Source organism: Athene cunicularia, assembly GCF_003259725.1.
Source record: "Athene cunicularia isolate RWA chromosome 1 unlocalized genomic scaffold, athCun1 chr1_part2, whole genome shotgun sequence".
Lineage (NCBI taxonomy): Eukaryota > Metazoa > Chordata > Aves > Strigiformes > Strigidae > Athene > Athene cunicularia.
Window position 1 is genome coordinate 50099785 of NW_020799092.1, and position 20256 is coordinate 50120040.

A 20256-nucleotide genomic window follows, 5' to 3' on the forward strand; every position below is an offset into this window, starting at 1 on the left:
GCTGCGGCGGGCTGAGCCCTGAGGTGGGGGCCGTGGTGTGGGGGCTCCCCCGGGCACCTCCGGCCTTCGGAGAAGTTGTCGCCTGCTCGGGGTCGCCGCGGCGGGTTTGGGATGGGTTGGACAGCGCGGAAAACGCCGAGGGCCGCTGCTGGTCGCGTTGTAGCGGAGCACCAGGAGCCCCGGGGTAGGGAAGCCCCCTAAAAAGCCCATCACTGAGGGCCACAAAGGGGAAAAGGGGAGGGGTGGGGGGGTTAAGACATACTTTTTTCCCCCCATGTTTCCAGGCCTTGCAGGGTGCGAAGAGCCAGGAGAAGAAGACAGCGTGTTGTTTCTCAGTATTACCAGGTGCCCCCAAATCACAGAATTGCTGAACAGGGATTACACTGCAGGATTGTGGACAGGGCAGATTTTACTGTCTCGATTTCTGCAATCTGCTTGTTCGGTGACTAGTACCGTGTACTTTGTCTGCTCTCCCATATTTATTGTTGAAGGTGACTTTTGTCCCAGCCACGGCAGCTCTTAACTGCTCATCTGTTCTCTTATTTGTCCATTGGCTCCATTTGATCTGCACCCATTTGCCTCTCTTCTTCCCCTGCATGCCAGTCTTTGCTCTTTTTTGCTGCTTCTTGTTTTAAGTTGTTCAGCCTTTCTCAGGCTGTAAAGGTGCAGCTGGGATAGGCTTTTTCCCAGGCTGGGGAAAACTTACAGTGAATCTTCATTCTCTTGTTTTCTCTCCTGGCAATGGTGGAAGGAGTAGCAGAATATCCTGTTGCTTACCACAAACGAGAAGAGTGGCTAAACATCTTCTGCTACTCTCCATCATGTCTTTGAGAATCTTTTGGCCTCTGAGGAGAGCTGTAGAGAACTCGGCAGCTTTTCTGCATGGATCCTACCTCGACAGGCACTAATCAGGAGTCCTGTTTGCAGCAAAGCATCCGCTTCTGCAGTTTGGAAGAGGAATGCACTTGTTGTGCCATTGCTGGCTTTAGCTACAAGCAGGCTACTGCCACTCATAAACAATTGCAAGATTTGGCAGCATGGACTGCTCTTTTCTGGAAACAGAAATGAAGTCATGGGGACTGTGATATGTACCAGGCATTTGCTAAAAGGACTGGACTTTCAAACAGGCCAGTGCAGATAAATGGCGTAGGAAGTTGCAGAATACATTGAGCTGTGGGAAAATACACTAGAATATGTCCAGTCTTCTAAATTAAAAATAATACTCTATTTAAAATATTTGTGAAATAAACCTGAATTTTAATTCTGTAGGTCTCTGCTATGCAGAAGTTTAAGTAAAAATATTATCACTCTGTTGTGAATTTTAAAACCTTTACGAGAAAAAATGCATAGATCACTTGATAGTGAGATGGTTTCTTAAACATCTTGTCTCAAAATATTACTTAAGGAGCTGTTGCAGTTCTGGTATCGGTACAGGGACTGCTGTATTTTGATCTTGTTTTGGTGTGTGAGCTGTTGCAGTTCTGGTATCGGTACAGGGACTGCTGTATTTTGATCTTGTTTTGGTGTGTAGAGTTGAAATGAGAGAAAAAAAGAACAAAAAGATAATAGACAAGAGGACAAAAAAAGTCCCGGGGGAACCAAAAGGTCTAGAAAGTGGTGCAACATTTGCATGCTGAATGGAATGGTGAGGACCAGCAGAGGCGATTAGAAAAACAGACAGCAAATTTCAGTGAGGGTCTGCACTGGTTAGTGGGAATATGCTAATGAGGATGAGGCTGGGTCTGGTAACCCGATGCAGTTCGGTTTATTTAACACCTCCTTTCCTACCCACATCATTCTGATATTTAAGAATGAGCCTGGGCATCACTTTGATGGGCATAAATTTAAAATGTTTTGAGTGTGGGCAGTAATGTTGCTGGATACGATCTGACCATCTGTTCAGTTGGCCTCAACCTGACTATAAATAATCACATTTTATTTGTTTCCTGGTTTGATGTTTGTTTTGATGGTGCTATGCTATATGCTGTGGGATTACTTAAAGGACCAGCTTGCAATAAATGTTCTTCAATAAATTCTGTACAACCCCCTGTCTATAGTATAATTAAACTAATTTGCACTGAGGTTATTTAGCAGAAAAGTTGAGGTAAGAATGATCTTCACATAACTCAAGCATAGTTCTTCATCATGCTTTGGGAAGTGAGTCTGTCACGTTTGTGGTGTAGTGTCAATGTGAATTATGGACATTTAAAAATATTTTTAGTTTGTAAATTCATTACAAAGCTACCCTGTTGTGATAGGTCAGGGTTTGAACAATGTTATCAAGATACATACAAGGAGATAAGGTGATAAGAAAGATGAGCAATGAGTGGCAGCTTTCACGGGTACTCTTCAGAGAGGAATCCTCAGGAAAGACTGGCAGTTTTGCCAGACAAGCTCTAATATTTTCCTGGCAGGCGTAAAGTTTCTGTCTGAAAGTTTGTACTATGCCTGCAGACTTCATGAAGCTATTGTAATTTGAGATGAGTCATATTTTTATTGTGTTGCTGTGTTAACCCTGAAACCTGAGAGTGATGGTGTGATGTCACTTTTAATTTTCACAATATTGAAAATCATACAGTATGCTAGCAAGCAAGACTGTTTTATAATGTTGCCTGTCATCTTTTCGTGGCATGCTGGTGGCTGGAACAGTATGTAGCATAGAGGGAACCTCATTCCTGTGTTCTTTTTTCAGTCCAACTTTGTAGTGAAGGGCCAGTTGTATGCTTTTCCAGTGTTGTTCTTGCCTTTGTGAATATTCTTTGTCCTGGGACAGTGAAATGTATTAATTTGGTTACTTTTATTTTTTGTTTTTCAGCTAGTGGAAGTGTTAAAGACACCTTCGTTGGAGCCAGAAATGGGCAATACAGGCTTTTAAAAATAGTCATTGACAATGGTTAGTCAAATTTTCATCTTTTCTCTTATTCTTTTAGATATTTTCCTAGTTGTTTTAGTGGTATACATGTACAATTGCTTAAAAACCAAAACTCTGCAATACTTAATGTTACTAAGGTCTTCCATATACAGAAGGTAGGATAAAAGTTTTGGTGATGCTAAGCTTTTCAGTATGATGCTACTGTATTTTTGCATTTGAATTTTTCTTCCAAATGTCATATTTTAACAAGACCTGCTATGTAATTCATATCAATAATATAAATGAGCTTACTCTTCTTACTAAAGAAAGAGTAGAGGAAAAAAAATTCCACACCTATGTAGTGTTTTGGCACTTAAGTTACTTTCATTAGACAGAGAGATTCTTACACAGCAGTTAGTCACTTTACACAAAGTATAAATGTTATCTGCCTTTTATACTGGGATCACCTGCACGTAGAAAGTCCTATTAAAGCACATATTTAAGTAGTAATCTGGATACATAGAAAATATCTTTAAAAATCTGTAATTTTGTACAAATTTTCAAAGCTACAACTGTTTCTTAAATCTCATGTATAAATATAAAACTACATAATTTCTTGCAGAATTTGAATTTGATCTTTGAACTTCTTGGCAAGTAATCAAGGCTGCAAACATTGCAAGATAAAATGCATAATTACTTTTCGGATTTAACAGCAATGCTGGTTGACTGTATAAGACACTTCATGGTTTAGTCCATCTGTATAAGACACTTCATGGTTTAGTCCATCTTTTCAAGTACATCAAAGGCCCATCTTGGGTTTTTTGTTCTTTCTAGAGTTCATTCATTTACAGTACACTGAAATATACCTGTTAGCTGGAGAAAGGTATGTGTATGTACATGTACGTACAGATACATAATTGTTAGGTAAATAACCTACTGTTACCTTCTTTGTTTTACTTTTTGTAGGAAGTCTCACATTTTAATATGGTTTTCCTTAAGGAAGTGGCAATAGTAATATGGGCAGGTCACTGTGGTAAAATCTTGCTAGCACAAGGTAACAGATGCTGGCATACCACTGAATTATTTTTTTCCCATTAGGCAAGGTGAAACAATATTCTTTTCTGTGTATGCTACTTTTTAATATGAAATGAAGCTTAGAAATAAGATACAAATGGAAGACATTCCCTATTTTTTTTTCTGTTTTGTATGTGTTTGTGTATGTACACATATATGAATATATGAATTTTGTCTCCATGTCGAAGCAGAATCCTATCTTTGATACTATTTTCCACAGCTCAAAATGAAACATCTAAAGCTCCCAGAGTACTGGAAAAGGGACAGTTGCCTCATCTGTCTTTCAAGAGCTTTTGGCAACTGCCTTTAGTCAACAGATAATAGTCAAATTGAGTTCTGCTAATCTGATTTAATAAGAGAAGACGTTTGCTGCTGGGCAGTAGAGTTCCTGTGATTGTATTTTTCCATCTTAAATACCAGTGAGTGTAAAGCCACATAGAGTTCAGAATTGTCAAGTACATTCAGAATACGCTGGTCTAGGTGTTCTACTTTGGCTACTTTGCATCTAATTCGGAGCTAAGCCAAACACCCTTTCCCGGAGCTGTGCCTGTTCTGTAACTTACTGTGGTAGGGTGCCTTGCTCTGAAAGTTTTGCTGTAGAGGCATTTGTATACTGTTGCACTTCTGTCTGAAGTTTTAGAAGTCAGGTCCTAGACTCCCAAAAGGTATTTTGTATACTAGCTGCTATGATGGTCCTCAACCTGTTGTAGGATCCCATTTAAACAAGGTATTTCTGTTTAGATGGTACAGGCTAGTGTTTATTGGGAAGCTGATAAATGTTTTGAAAGATACCATACTAATACTTTGCTTTGGAAGCTGAGATGTGATTTATAAGTAAGCGACAAATCTTGTTGCTACAGCTGTTCACATAATTAAATCTCATCTGAAGTATTGTATACAGACTTAAGCCAATTATATATATTAAACAACTTCAGTCATTTAAAGAGACCATAGTTATGAAGCTGTATTAGAAAGAGATTTATCTACTTACATAGCCAAGTTCAAGTGATTAGTGCAAGCATATTCATTCCAAACTCTTTTCACCGTATAACTGAGTTAATTGACTCCATACAATGAGTACAAACACTAATATGTTACAGCAAGAGCATCAGTAATTCTAATTCTAAATTTTAAAAGCTTACTCTCATCTTGTTTCTACTTAAGTATTCCAATTTAAAAATAAACTAACTGGCAGAAGACAGTTTTTATTTCCCTTCCGTGTACTTTATGCTAAAAACACTAGCATCGGTCCTATCTCTTCAGATCAAAGAACTCAATGACAACCAGCACATTACTTCTCAACTATTTGTATTTGGGTTAAAGTAAGCTAGGGTTTGAACATACACAGATTTTGTAGGAATTCACCTGCTTTCACAATGACTGTTCTTGACTTCTATTCTTGTGAATGTAATTACAAAAGATGAAGTGTCTGATTAACTGTTTATTACAATTGCTAATTTTGAAGAACAATATTAACTGTATTGTTGCTAACCTTTAGTTTTGGCTATTCCTTATAGAGCAGCTTGTTGTGGGATCCTCTAGGCAGCCAGTTGGATCATGGGAAAGGGATTATGATTCATTTGTTCTTCCCCTTCTTGAAGACAAGCAACCATGTTATATACTATACAGATTAGATTCTCAGAATGCTCAAGGATATGAGTGGATCTTCATTGCATGGTCACCTGATCACTCTCCTGTAAGTAGCAGTCATCAGAGGCTTCATGTTGTTAATGATTTTTCAACAGTGCCATTTGATCTGAATCCTAGATATGAAGGAAGAGAATTTGAGGAATGAAGCATTCCCCCACATTCCTCTTGCTTTCCCCCAAGAAAACTGGGAAAACATCTTTCTTGAAGCTGATTGAGGAGCAATATCAGTGGGTCTAGATGGAGTGCAGCTGATCCAATTTATTTCTAGCCTGACTGGAAGAGACAAGACAGTGGTTTTTCTCTGTTTGCTTGTCTATCGTTCTGTCAGTGTTTCATGAAAATTCATGGAAGGATCTAGGACAGAAATCTCAATGGGTGTTATCATAGAGAAGGATTATAGTGTGAGCTCAAGCTGTTTATTCTGTTTGGCTTGCTGGCAGCCCAGCTGGGATTTGCAGATTTGTGACCTGCCACAAAACATACTGTTTCTTAGACAGCAGTTAGAGAACATGGGAGGAAACTGAGGTTAGAGTTAAGGATTTCAGGAGAAACTTGGGATACTGTGTACAGGTTCTGGGAATGTGAGATGAGGGGAGACAGAAAGTAAAGCTATTCCAGTATTCCTACTACTTTCACTAGCAGTTAGGAAATAGTAAGACACCGGGAGTTGGAGTGTATAGAAGAGATTAGGTGGAAAAGGTGAGGTATTGTGGTAAGGGTGGCATGATAGTGAAATAAGGTGGGAAGATGGGATTGTTGAGAAAGGATTAAGTGACTATGTTAGACAGAAGTTGATAGGGAACAAATATCATTAGATCTTCTACATTCAGAAAATTTCAGTTTTCAACTTTGTAGTTCAACCAAAACTATCTGGAGTCACTATCAAATTAAAGGTAACAATGAGTTGTTTGCAGCCTTCTTTTTGTCTGTTGTATCCATTAGTACATAGACCAGTGACAAAAGAACTAAACAATTGTGTATTTTCCCATTTAAAATCAGTAATGATGACTGGTTGTTTTTTCTATTTAAAGAAAAGCTCATACTCTTAACTAAAGCTGCAGTTTAGTTTTGGAATTACTTTGATAATAATACATAATAGTATCATGCCCTTCAGAATTTAATAGCATGTGTTAAAATCATGATTCAGATTCATTCAGTGGAGTTTATTAAGAATTACAACTTCATAATGCAGTTTCCCACTTATACATCTTTCTTGAACAAATATTTTGTTAACAGACTTGGTATACTAGCATGCTAGATTCTTTGTGCACACCAAAGAAAAAAGAAAAAAAAATGCAAACCAAAACAACCCTATTTTATTATATGCTAGGTTCGTCAAAAAATGTTGTATGCAGCAACCCGAGCAACACTTAAGAAAGAATTTGGAGGTGGTCATATTAAGGATGAAGTATTTGGAACAGTACAGGTATGTATTTCTTTTTAAAGTCACCATGCTGACTTTTAAATACTAAATAAAGTAGCTAATGTTACTAGTATGAATTTGTGGTGTTTCTGCTCTCTTTTGATTAAGCAAAAAAGAGTTAAAAGCTATGTGTGTCATTGCCATATTAAAATGTAATTGCTCTCATTTGAACCAGTAACTAAGCATATTTAACAATTTCAGGCTAAGAAGTCCTTGAATCAAATGGTTATGAAAGCTAAATAATGTAAGAATAATAGGAGCATCCCTTAATCTCATTGCAGGCCTATGAATCCTCTAAAAGCTGTAACACTGTAACTTTCAGGCCAATTTTCAGAGAATCGTCTAGGTTGGAAAAGACCTTGAAGATCATCCAGTCCAACCATTAACACTGACAGCTCCATTTTATACAAAAGTCATTTTGGGTGTATGGTTCTGAATCAGAAATGGGATAGAACAGTGATCTGTAAGCCATTAACATCTGAAAACAAATGTTTTTATTTTAAACCAAGGATATTAAGCTGCCAGTTCTTTAGAATTTGACCATAAAATGTAACTCAAGTCCATGGCTGCCATCTTAACTTACAGAAATAGAATGTCAGTAGCTACTGATTTGTTCAATGAAAATTGTTAACACTTATGGTAAGGTAATTGGAAGGTGCAGGTCTGAAATCTAAGAGCCTTCTAAGGGATATTGAAAAGCCTACAAGTGCTGTGCATGTAAGGAAATCTGAGGCTATAGCATTACCTTGATTACTTTGGGAAGTAAGTCTTATATGGTCGTAATGCCTTCCAGACAAACATCAGACATCGAGTTTTTAATCCATTGTCAGTTTTAAAGAAATACAAGTTAGAGTTCTCAGAGACACAGAATTCCTACAGCTTTCATGAAAACTGATGGTTGCTTAGAGATCAAAATTATCATTCCCCTTTTCCTCCTTCAGCAAAGAGAGACTGCAGCAGTTACCTTCTGTTTGGCCTGCCCATTAGTTCATATGCATGAATATGAACCAAAGCACCACCACTGTTGACACAGGGAGCTGGTGCTGAAGGAGGGGAAGGAGTTGGGAGATTTGAGGAAGAATAGAGGGTATTGTAGTGGGGAAAAAGCTGTTCAAGAGAGCTGGGCTGTTGTGGTGGACACACAAGTCCACAAGGACATGAGATTAATATTTCTGCTCACCGAGTAAATAATTTGTTATACTCGGCACTAATCTGTGATGGAGGCTTCATTATCTTAACAAACACACTTAACAAACATGTCTGGAGAGGCTGTATTCTGGAGAAGTAGATAACTGAGTTGCTAAGAGAGTTTACTGGTAGAGGTCGTTATTTTTTTCTTGCCCATTCAATCAACTAATCTCTCACTGCCACTTGCACCAAACCATTAGGAGTCTATGTAATATGTAGAATTTGCATCTAGCCCTACAGCTCAGAGCCCAAGTCTGAGCTTCTATCTCAATTGTAAGCAAGATGCATTGCATTTGTCTATTCCGTTTATTTCAGAATGTGCTTGAGGTGTTTAGAGGATGAAGTCAATGTAATTCACTTTTCCCAAGCTCATTATGTTACAGCTTAATAGATCTCTAAAACTGTTGATTTCAGTGTCTTTATAAACCACTTAATTGTAGCTGGCCTCTAATGTTCATCTGTGCGAAAACCACAGCTTCTTCGAGGTATTCAAGTCACAGACTTCACTCAGAACCTTGATCATCAGCATCCAGTGGGTTACTGTCTTTATTTTGTTAGACACAAGAATGGTTTAGTTGCAACAAGCTCTGTTATCCTGGTGGAACCTGGTTATGGTCCCACCTGCTACTTCACATTATTAACCTTGATACATCTGGGCTCCTGAAGCAAGACTTAATGGAATATTGGCACTGGAAATTGTATTTGGGAAGGTCTGTCTCTTTCAGAGATGAAAAGAGATAAGAAGGAGCTTTCTGTTTCTCCTCAGAACTTGGGTATAAAGTCACATTCATATGGTTGCATAAAGGCCTACCCTTTTCTGCATGACCACCTTAATAAAAAACGTAACAGTATTTGCTTTTGATATCAATCTCTTTGGAGAGGGCCACAAATGACACTAAGTATTAATGAATTCCCCAAAGTGATTATCAGAATTCATCACTTCTGTGATGCTGCATCCTCAACTACTTTCAGTATCATGTGCTTACTCCCTGTCATAAAGTAACATTTCTGTCTCCCATGTTTTAGGTAGAAAACTACCAATAAGACATCAGTCTGAGCATGCAAATTTTATGAAAAATAGATTATTTTTTTTTATTATTAGAATCATGGCAATGTTGTGAGGTTTTGTCCAACAAAGCTGAATTAATTTCATGCACACAGTCTTCACTGCTGCTAATTTTTGAATTAAATAATTGGGGACTGATTGCTGAAATGCTGTCCATGGTACGATTGGATAAAAGAGCAGCCCAGCAGACCCTGCTGTACAGGAAGATGAGCTGAATTTGCAAATGAACCTACACTTTTAATCTGTTCAAATAAAATGACCATAACTGTGTGGGAGGTATCTGCTTATTTTTGTACTGCATAGAACATCACTGAAGAAAACTTTTATTATAAAAAAATTATTAATATTGATATTGTGCTTTCAGGATGATGTTTCACTGAATGGATATAAAAAATATTTGATATCACAGTCCTCCCCTGCACCTTTGACTGCAGCAGAAGAGGAACTTCGACAAATTAAGATTAATGAGGTACCTACAATGTCTTCGGGCATGGGGGCGAAATTGGGTGCAGAGTTCCAAATGTACCGTAGCAAAAAACTCTTTCTAGGGTAAAAAAGGGCAGAACATAAAATGGAAAGTTTCAGAATGTCTGAATGGACAAGAACATAAATTTATTTCTTAATGAGGTTAGACTGCAGGATGATGATGGCTGGAGGTGGAGTGGCATGATCTTGTGGAGTTGGCAACACCTAGTGTCCAAGTCAGAGGCCTTGCAACTTTGGCCCTTGACATGCTTTAAATATCACTAGATGTGCTTCATTGTGAAGGGTGTCTGAGTACAGCACAGGTTGCTCACAGAGGTTGTGGCATCTCCATCTTGGAGATACTCAAAAGGTGTCTGGACAGAGACCTGGGCGACTGGCTATAGGTGGCCCTCACTGAGTAGGGTGGTTGGACAAGATGGCCTCTGGAGGTGCATTCCAACCTCAACCATTCTGTGATTTCCCACATACATTTCCCATGGTGGCAGAAATTGTAGCAAAATCACAACATAGTAATGATTGCCAGGAGCATTTCAGCAGCCTTATTCCTAGAGGAAATGTACTTAGCTTCCAGCACCAGTGCACTTGTCTTTTAAGACTGAGAGAAAGTGAATGGAATTCCAATAAAAATAGAATAGAACTCCAAAGCAAGTAGCTAGTCCTTTTAAGAGACTGATTTGCTTTTGCTACAAATGCTTTTTAGAAAAACCTCTAACAAATGCCTTTAACCAAATAATTTGATGATTGCCAGCTAGCAACTGAAAAGTTTCAGAGGATTCTTTTATCACATTTTTCCTTTTCTTGATCACTGTTTGTGTTCAGACATATATTAAAATAGGTTATATGCTGATCTTATTAGTTCTTTAGGCTTGTATTTTACAGCTGTGGTAAATACGTTCAAAATACGATTTGTTTCTGCAGCTGGATACCAGTAAACCATTGTGTTAAATGCAGCTCTGTATCTTCCCTTATGTCTTCACTCTACTGTGCTTTTGCTGCAGCGTTGTTTATTGACTTTTTTTTTTTTTCAGTGGTGTCTTTTGTTATTTTCCACATCTAATTTTGATTAATCAAATGTAGAAATACATTCATCATCATCAAACTGCATTAATTGAATGATATTAAAAAAAAACCACAAATGAATGTAAATCTTCTGTGGTACCAATGATTGCTTCTGGTATTAGTATTATCTCTTTTGCACTACATACATTGTATTTAGCAGCTGATTAATGCAGACAGCAACTTTATGTGCTATTATGAAACATCAGCAGCAATAGCTGTGCTTTTCAGAGATACATAAACTGCAGATTGCTGCCATTTTGGCTTTGTTTGAAGCATCTCGCAATACATTAACTTACTCTCCTCATTCTTTCTACCATTTGGAAGCCCATAATTAGATTCAGAAAACTAAAAGCTTTCCAGTTTAGGAAAAAAAAAAAAGAAGAATTTGAGTTTATTCTTTCATAATCACCCTAAGAAATATTTTACTTGGTCAGATCGAAAGATCACTTAGTCTGCTGTCAAGCCCCTGAGTGAACAATGTCAGAAATCTAGGAAGGGTGTAAGAGCAGGGCAAAGCGGCCATGATAGCTCCCTTGAATACTCTTCTGTTTCCTCAACATTTGGAGGTAAGGATCTTCCTGAGCGAGAGATGATGTCTTATTATATAACTGTTCTTAATAGGTTTTTTACCCATCATCTAGTCCTGTTGTTTTTCTAAATCCACATAAAGTTTTTGTGGGGCCACAGATCCTGTGGCAGTGTATTCTACAGACTGTGGGGAAGGTAGAGAAAAGTCATTAAGTCATTCCTCAGTTTGCCCCTCCCCTTTGATAAAGCCAACTGTATCTCCAAAAGCCAACTGTATCCTGGGCTGCATCAAGAGAAGCATGGCCAGCAGGTCAAGGGAGGTGACTGCCCCTCTCTACTCTGCCCTGGGGAGACCCCACCTGGAGTACTATGTTCATCTCTAGAATCCTCAGCACAGAAGTTGGGGGGTGTTCAACCTAGAGAAGGCTCTATGGAGACCTTTTTGTGGCCTTTCAATACTTAAAGGGGGCTTATAAAAAAGATGGGGACAGACTTTAGTAGAGCCTGCTGCAATAGGACATTGGGTAACGGTTTTAAACTGAAGGAGAGTAGATTCAAACTAGATGTAAGGAAGAAATTTTTTACAATGAGGGTGGTGAAACATGGGAGCAGGTTGCCCAGAAAGGTGGCAGATGTCTCATCCCTGGAAACATTCAAGGTCAGGCTGGATGCGGCTTTTAGCAACCTGATCTGGTTGAAGATGTCCCTGCTCATTGCAGGGGGGTTGGACAAGATAGCTCTAAATGTCCCCTCCAACCCAAACTATTCTATAATACTGTATTCATAGACCTCTGTTATATTCTGTATCAGTTAGCTCTTCTGGGGTGAAGAGTCTTAGTCTAGGTAGTTCTTCCTCCTAAAGGAGGCACTCCGTACTCCTGATCCTTTTGCTTCTCCCTGCATTTTTTCCAGTTCTGCTATATAATTTATGAGATGGAGGGATGGGGAAGCCAGAACTGCATGTGGTATTCAAGATACAGGCATGTTACTGATAATATACAGTGTGTAATGATGTGTTCTGTTCTCTTTTTCTAACAATGCATAACATTTCATTTGTGGGTGGGGAGTGTTGGGGTGGGTTTTTTTGCTAAGACTGGCCATGGGGCTTATATTTTCAGAGATACTCAGCATGCAAGGTCTTGCTCCTGAATGGTAGTAGCTAGCTCATCCCCATGACCACACAGGTAGAAGAGAGGTTTTTTTTTTCCTCCTGCATATGTTACTTTACATTGATTCACAGGAAGTTTCATCTGCCATTTTATCCACCAGCAGCCATCACTAACAAATCTTACAGTGTAAATTTATAAATATTTTTAAGTGAGTTTTTGTTCTGTTTTAATGGTCTGAAATGTGTTGCAGTATGGACAAGTAGATTTTGTTCATTTTCTTAAATCTGGAGTTTATGCTGCATTACTCTTGTCCCTTGCCTGTCCCCGTACTTCACAGCTCGTGTTTGAGTTTTTCTCTACTTGTATTTTAATATGGTTTATATAGTATGGTGTTTTATTATGGTTTATTATTTTTGTGATGTCTATTTTATGTTTATTAATCAGGCTTTTATGCAGATACATTTTGTGACTATTTTTTATATAACCTTCTTCATAAATTTACCAACTTTGATACAAAAGTAAACTCTTCGACCTGCTTTCTTCTTCTCTCTCCTTATTGCTGACAAGCTGTTCCTCAAAATGTGGAGTATAGTGTTGCCCCAAGTATCTTTTGGGTTTTATTATGTTTATTTCATATTTCATTGGCATCTCTTTTTAATAATGCTGCATAGATCTATCAACTAGAAGATAAGACCCACACTTTCCATTCTGTACACTTTTCTGACTTTTGCTGCTTCATCACCAATGTTAAATGTATTCATGAAATTACAAAAGGAAGTAAATATATTCAAAAGCTAACACTTAGACAGTAAGTTCAGACGTAGGAAAACTGGATGCCAGAGCTCATTTGAGAGAAACTGCATGAATGTTAAGATAAATGTAAATTCTTTAAAAATGGCTTTAAAAGAACTGTTCTTTTCTCTCTAATAATTTCTCACTAACTGGATTATGAACAATTGTCTAACTTGCAGTTACCCTGGATTTTTTTACTTTGTGTTAGGCCTTCTAGAATTCAGAAATTAAGACTTTGTTTATTTGTTTTGTTTGCTTTCTTTTTGATACAGGCTTTTGGGGGGAGGGTGTTGAAGCAAGAAAGAGGGAAGTTGTTAGCTTTTCCTTCAAGATCAGTCTGTCTCATAAGATACATTTTCTCTCTTCCTCTGAAAATTTTGACTGCCTAAAAATGGCATTGTATGTTTTGATCTCAATTTTTTCAAGATACAGCAAAGTTTATAAGTAGTACTGTCAGTTCAAACGTATTACACAGTATACGAAAAATCAGTTCCTTTCCTCCTGGCTTATTGTATCTTTATACCAGAATTTAACTTAGAGCTTCTTTACTGACACCTGAGCCATTTTTTCCTCTGATGATTCTGTTGGCTCTGCAAAGCTAGCTGTTTCAGAGATATGAAACCATTTTCAGGTTAGCAAGCAAGCATGACCTGTAAATTTGAAAATGCAAATCTGTTGCATATCTGTTGATGTTTTAGGGTAGTCTGTTGTTGGAATAGCTTCTGCTAACTCTGCATGTAACCATATGCAATGCATTGGCTGTTATTGTATGAAACCAAACAAATGCTTGCAAAGGTTTCTGTTTACATCTCAATTGACTTGTGTTCCAGGTACAGACAGACGTTGGTGTAGATACCAAGCATCAAACATTGCAAGGAGTAGCATTCCCCATTGCTAAAGAAGCTATTCAGGCTTTGGAGAAATTGAAAAATAAGAAACTCAATTATGTACAACTGGCAAGTATAAAATACTTTATTTTTTAATAGTGAGTATAAAATAGATTAGCTGTACATTAAATTGTGCATTGATGACGTACACTGTTAAATTACCATTCTATGTTGGATTAATGCAATTTTTTTTTCCATCCTGTCATGTTCTCTGGTTTACCTTCTGTATATTAACTATATTCAGGTTTGCTTTATTAACAGGAAATTGATATGAAAAATGAAACTATTATTTTGGCCAACACACTTCATACTGAACTGAAGGACTTGCCAAAACGCATTCCAAAGGATGCTGCGCGTTACCACTTTTTCCTGTATAAGCATGCCCATGAAGGAGACTATTTGGAATCCATAGGTATGAGAAAATTTCCCAATATGAAATTTTATTGGCTTGTTTCAATTACTTTAGTAATTCTGAGGCAGAGAGAAAGATGTGTCATAAAAGTAATGTGTCTGTCAGCATAAGTTTCAGAGTCATTTGGTTGTGAAACTGAATTCTGAAGATTCCCTATGTTTAGAAAGTAATGAGCTATCCCTTTTGATTATGAACACCCATAAATTAGTCATCATGTGAAAACATAAAAGATACTGGCCATTCTCTCATCCCCCATTTGAAATTAAACACTTGCTGAAGAAAAAAGATTCAGAATGGTGTTAAATTTTTGTCTGTCAGACTGCATAGCTGATTTATAATGCCTCTCTGCTGTAAATTATTTTATGATACAGGTTTTGTTGGATTATAGTTATGGTCTGATTTGTGGTCTTTTTCTGCAGTTTTCATCTACTCTATGCCAGGGTATACCTGTAGTATACGAGAACGAATGCTCTACTCTAGTTGCAAAAGTCCACTGTTAGAAATTGTAGAAAGACAGTTGTGGATGCAGATAATTAGAAAGGTAAGTAACACTGGGTACACTGGTATTTTGTCCATCCCTCTGTTCCTTCTTAATACCTAACTATAACTGTCTTTGCCACCACCTTCTCTAAACAGTGAGAAGTGGTGTGTAACTTACTTTGTCCAGAACAAGAAATACTTGTTGATAAAGCTCCAGTTACAAAGTTAAGTCATGGAAGCTTTTCTCTGGTTCATATTTTATACACTTTCATAGCTTTAACAGACACATCCTTGTGCACCAAGAGAGTCTTTGAGAGTACTTTGACAGACTGTTTAGAATTAACATGATTTTTTATGAAAAGATCTGTCATATTTGGGACCCCAAGACATGGCTGTTGTTGAACACTAAATTCCTTTAAAGCCAAGGTTATTTAAAGATTTTCAAAATAATTTCAAGCTGCAGTTATGGAACTTGAAACTGCTATCTTATGAGTCCTTGATGGGGCAAACAAGGATATGCAAGTAAGCTGATCTTTTCACGTTGTGTAGATTTTACTACTACTAAGTTGCTTCTCACCTCCTGAGCAGAGACCATAGGAATAGTTCATTTGTGGAATATGTGACCTATGTTTACATTCTTAACACTTGTGCTGTAAATTTAGAAAAACTTTGAGGATTGGTTTCTGTGGGGATCATGTCTACCTAAAAAATAGCAGAATTAATACTAACCATTTTTACATTCATTAAGTAGGTTATCACTATGTGTTTTTATATGTAATCATTTCTGAGAAATTTTCTTTCTACAATGAAATAAATGCACTGTGTGATTCCTGAAATTCCTGTAGGCATATTTCTGAAGCATGTACTTGTAACAGTAACACTGACTGGCAAGTCCATCAAGTGCTGTGGTTGGCAGGCCATGAAGTGTTCAGTGCTCAGCAGAGCAGGGCCAAAGCATTTCCCTGAATTCTAAATTCCTGCAATTCAAAATAGTGGGATTTGGCTTGAGAACAGTATTTTCTTTCCATTCAGGTTTAAATGCTTAAATTTTTAAAACCATAACAACCCCCACTTTTGTTCATTAAACTTATTTTAGCTTTTCCCTGGCCTGAATACTTGCTGAGTTGCAGTAGCCAGCTAATCATATAAACTGTTGGTACTCTCCCACTTCTGTGTCAAGAGATAGTATGTCTGTATGTTGCTTTTACAGTTAGTGTTTAAAGCACCTTTTAGTGAAAAATTTTAACTCTTAAAATGTGGTGATTACATGAGACAGTTTTTATTTTAGAGGGGAGAATAAAGAAAGGAAATTGTAGTTTTGAAAGATCCACATGCTGCTTTCTTTTCTATTATTAAAGAAGTTAATAAGTAGTTGTTTCCACATGGAGTGTGTACTTCTAGTTAGTATTAACATGTACAATGTGCTTGGGACAGAGGAAGCTTCTTGGCATATGTACTGTGCAGTTGTGCTTATATTTCAGGAAAAATAATTAAGTCAAATGACAATACTGGTAAGAGTTTAGTGGATGCTCAGAAAATCTATCCAAGATTTCTCAGTGCATTAGGCACTAGTTGGGGAACATTTCATGCTAGACTCTGAACATTATTGCACATATGGTTTTAATACAGTATTTAGAGCTTCAGCAAAATTTTGTAATGTTTTTAAATGTCTTTAAGATGAATATGATAAATGTTGGGGTTTTTTTCACAGATTGAAATAGATAATGGAGATGAGTTAACTGCTGACTTTCTTTATGAAGAGGTTCATCCAAAACAACATGCTCACAAACAAAGTTTTGCTAAACCTAAAGGTCCTGCAGGGAAGAGGGGAATACGAAGACTGATTAGAGGTCCAGCGGAGACTGAAACACCTAGTGATTAGAAACTGTTGTTTGCATTTGTTATAAAGTATTACAGTAAGAAATGAAATTCTGGCTTTTGGTAATGAACTGAAATCATTCCATTCATAGATGCTAGGGGAAAAAAAAAGGCTCTTTTTACTCTTCTCTCTTCTGACCTCAACACTTTTTATATTGTTACATGACTATGTTGACCATGTTTTATGACATGTGGAAGAGCTAATTATTTTAAAGCTAGAAGTGGAAAACTAAGCTAGTACCCCTTTATTTTAAATTAGAATCTATTATTTAATAACTGTACATGTGATAATAAATTGCAGACATAAGACTATTAAGCCCATGTATTCTGTGAGTAGGTTACAGCTGTATGCCTAGATAACAAGCCTACGTTCTGTGAGCAGCCTGTTAAACGCTTAAGACTTTCCATGTGAGAAGAGCTGAAGGATTATATAGCATTGTCCCAGATAAGTCTTTATTTTTCATTGTAGCTGTTATGGACAATAATACAATAGAAGGTTTTCTTCTGGGTTTGACATGATGCATTGTTGGGTTTTGTTTTGGTTTGCTTTTTTGTAATAGAAAAGATAAACTAAAATCAGTTAGCCATCAATTAACATAAGAGTTCAGGAATAGCTGGATATTTTCTCATGCAAAAGTATGGTCATTTCAAATTTGTAACTAAATTAATGGAATTGTCTTTTAAAGAAATCTGACATAAAACCACTACAGCTTTTCCAGATTTCTATACCACTCATAAGCCTTACATATTAAGTACTGAATGACTAAGTAAAAGGTGATTAAAAGTGCATGAATTAGTATACTCAATAGATTATTGAGCTGCTTTCAAAGCAATATGCTTAAAGTTTCTAATAAATAATTGATTACCTTGTGCTCTTGGATCTAAAACTGTGTAAGTTCAGTAAAAATTGAAATAGACTTGCTTCATAAAGGTGAGTTGAGACTCTAGTGTGTTTGCACTATCAACTGCAATTTTAACTTTCAGGGTATTCTGAAAATGATTTTTCCTAAATGTTTGAACTTTAAGAGTAACTTCAATCTGTAACAAAATCCAACCAAGTCTTGAATAACTGCTGGCAGCACCTGGTTAGGATTTTGTCTTTCTCCCCCTCCCCTCCCCCCACTTAATACTAAGATCAGCCAGAATAGTCTAAACTTGATTGAATCATGAGTAATGTATTTCATAAGAAGAGGAAAAATAGATTATTTTAATAAGTGGATTAAAGAAGAATTAGATGTGGAAATCAAGTATTGAATGACCTTAAATATTTAAAATTGTGTAATGAGACAAAATACTAGTAGATAGATTATATTCCCCAGTTGGGACTTGATTTTTTCTGTTTTGTATGTGAGCTCTGTGGGTTTTGAATTTTAATTATTTTTAAAGCTACGTGGGAGTTGCAAGTCTTGGCTCACTTCATATTATCATAGGTGCTGGGTGTACACATTAAATAGCTGAATCACTTGTCTACCTGGTGGAAGATAGATTTTAACCTAGTTTTGTAGGGAAATAATGCTTTGACACTACTAGTTCCTGATAAATTTTATCTTATATATTATTTTGTTTGGAGATGATAGCTTGTTACTGATGTCTGAGATTGCACTATGTAATGCAAAGATTGCAATAGTTGTTGGGTTTACTGTGGTTTTTTATATGCATTAGAAATTTGACACCTCACCTTTTTTCATTTAATCTTATACACTACATCAATCCAATTCAATAGCTCTTGATCCTCGGCTTATCTCCAGCTTGCCTTCAGCTACTGTGTTCTTTTTCTGCCTCTTGCCTTCTCTCTCTAGGGCAAGGAGTTGGTCTTTGAAGTGTTTCTTGTGTGTACTACCTGTCAGGCAAGTGTCATTGTTTTTTAAACATGGTTAATATGCTTGCAGCTCATTGTACATTGTAATTAAATGTATTATTTTCAGTTGAACTCCGCATCCTTGAAGAGCACCTAATTAATTTTGGTTTGGTGGGTGGGGGGTTGTTTTTTTTGGTTGGTTGGTTTTTAGGAAAACCTTTTGAGTGTAGCAGTTAAAAATTACCACTAGAGAGTTTTTTGGTTGATTTTAGTATTCCTGCCTTTGTGTCAGCCATACTAACTGTGCACATACATTTTTTTTTATTTGAGACAGTAAAGAATTCAGCATTTTAATACCAAATGTTTTAAATAATGAACAGCTTGACCTGATATGGTTATGTGCATGTTGTGGGTTTTTTTTTGTGGTTTTTCTCCTTAACCCTGCCCTAGATAGATGAGGATAGGAGCTAGAAAGATTAATCTGGAGGATGGTGAGAGCTGGTCAAGTGATTATGTGAAGGTGTTTATAATGAGCTGCTTTAGAGTTCGGCCCAAACCAAACATTGTAAGTTATTTAACTTGAAAATACTCTGTGTGGGTGTATGAACCCCTGACCAGCCAGTGCAGAGTCATGTCCTGAGCATATTTCCCTCTTACCTTTCCCCTAGAAGAGAATTGCATGAAGTTTTGCACTGCCAGCTGCCTCTCCAGGCCTCTTGTAGCTATTCTCCTGACAAAGCAATAAGAAGCATCTGATTTTTGTGTTAAGATCCATCATGTTTACATATGTGTAGTTGTCTCACATGACAGTAGTACTGTTAATGAATGTTCAGAGCCAGCATAAAATGAGGGCATTAATGCAAGTTACTCCTTTAACTGTCTCTGGCAATTTAATAATTGAAAGTGTCCATTCAAATTGTTGTTGGCCTTCATAAAGCCCAAAAGCAATGCAGCTGCTTGTAGTTAACTCACAGGCTATTATTAATTAACATGACAAGTAATTATTTTTTAAATGTTTATGTTGCAAGGTAGGGAGATTTTGATCTTTTAAAACACTAACAGAGGTCTGTAAAACTAATCAAGGTAATAATTACTCTATTACTTGGATAAACACATTGATAAAACTTTTGATTTACATTGTCTATGTATTCAATGAAAACCAGCTTCAGATGCTAAAATTCACTGTTTACCTATTTTTAAATTTACTTTATAAATAAAGATTGATGCTTTATTTTGGTGTTGTCTGAATAATTTCATAATCTCTTTAACAAAGATCTGTATTCTGAAATTGTGTAGAGTAACAGGTAGTTCCCATGGGACTAGAAATCAGTATAAAAAAGTGATTGTGGGGTTTGAGAGGTGAGCAGAAACAGAATTCCTGACTTTTGCTACTGGGGAAAAGTCAGTATGTTAGAAACAGCTACTTTCCTGTTGACTTTTGGGAGCAGCACAGAGGCCTCCATAGCAGTATCCAAGTGTGTTCTTCTCTTGAGGTTTTTATGCTTTCAGTAAGACCCTTCAAAAAGTTCTTCTATCCTTTTAAAATGCTGAAGTAGTTGATTAGTAATTTAACAG

General features: G+C 37.0%; 2 protein-coding genes across 2 annotated transcripts in view; one reads left to right on the top strand and one right to left on the bottom strand.

Moving 5' to 3' along the window:
* The window catches only part of TMEM117 (transmembrane protein 117), a 241730-nt gene extending 241448 nt beyond the window's left edge, over nt 1-282 (bottom strand). Inside the window, exon 1 of the mRNA XM_026841040.1 lies at nt 263-282. Within this exon, the coding sequence (XP_026696841.1) occupies nt 263-276 (14 nt within the window). The 5' untranslated portion in view covers nt 277-282. The remainder of the gene's footprint in view (nt 1-262) is intronic.
* On the top strand, nt 279-19912 carry TWF1 (twinfilin actin binding protein 1; the record flags this gene model as incomplete). The annotated part of the gene is made up of 9 exons (XM_026867987.1): nt 279-345; nt 2816-2893; nt 5443-5621; nt 6906-7001; nt 9617-9721; nt 14057-14182; nt 14375-14525; nt 14945-15066; nt 16717-19912. Coding segments are annotated over 9 exons (1095 nt in total), but the record flags the coding sequence as incomplete, so codon positions are not given.
* Between the last annotated feature and the right edge of the window lie 344 nt (nt 19913-20256).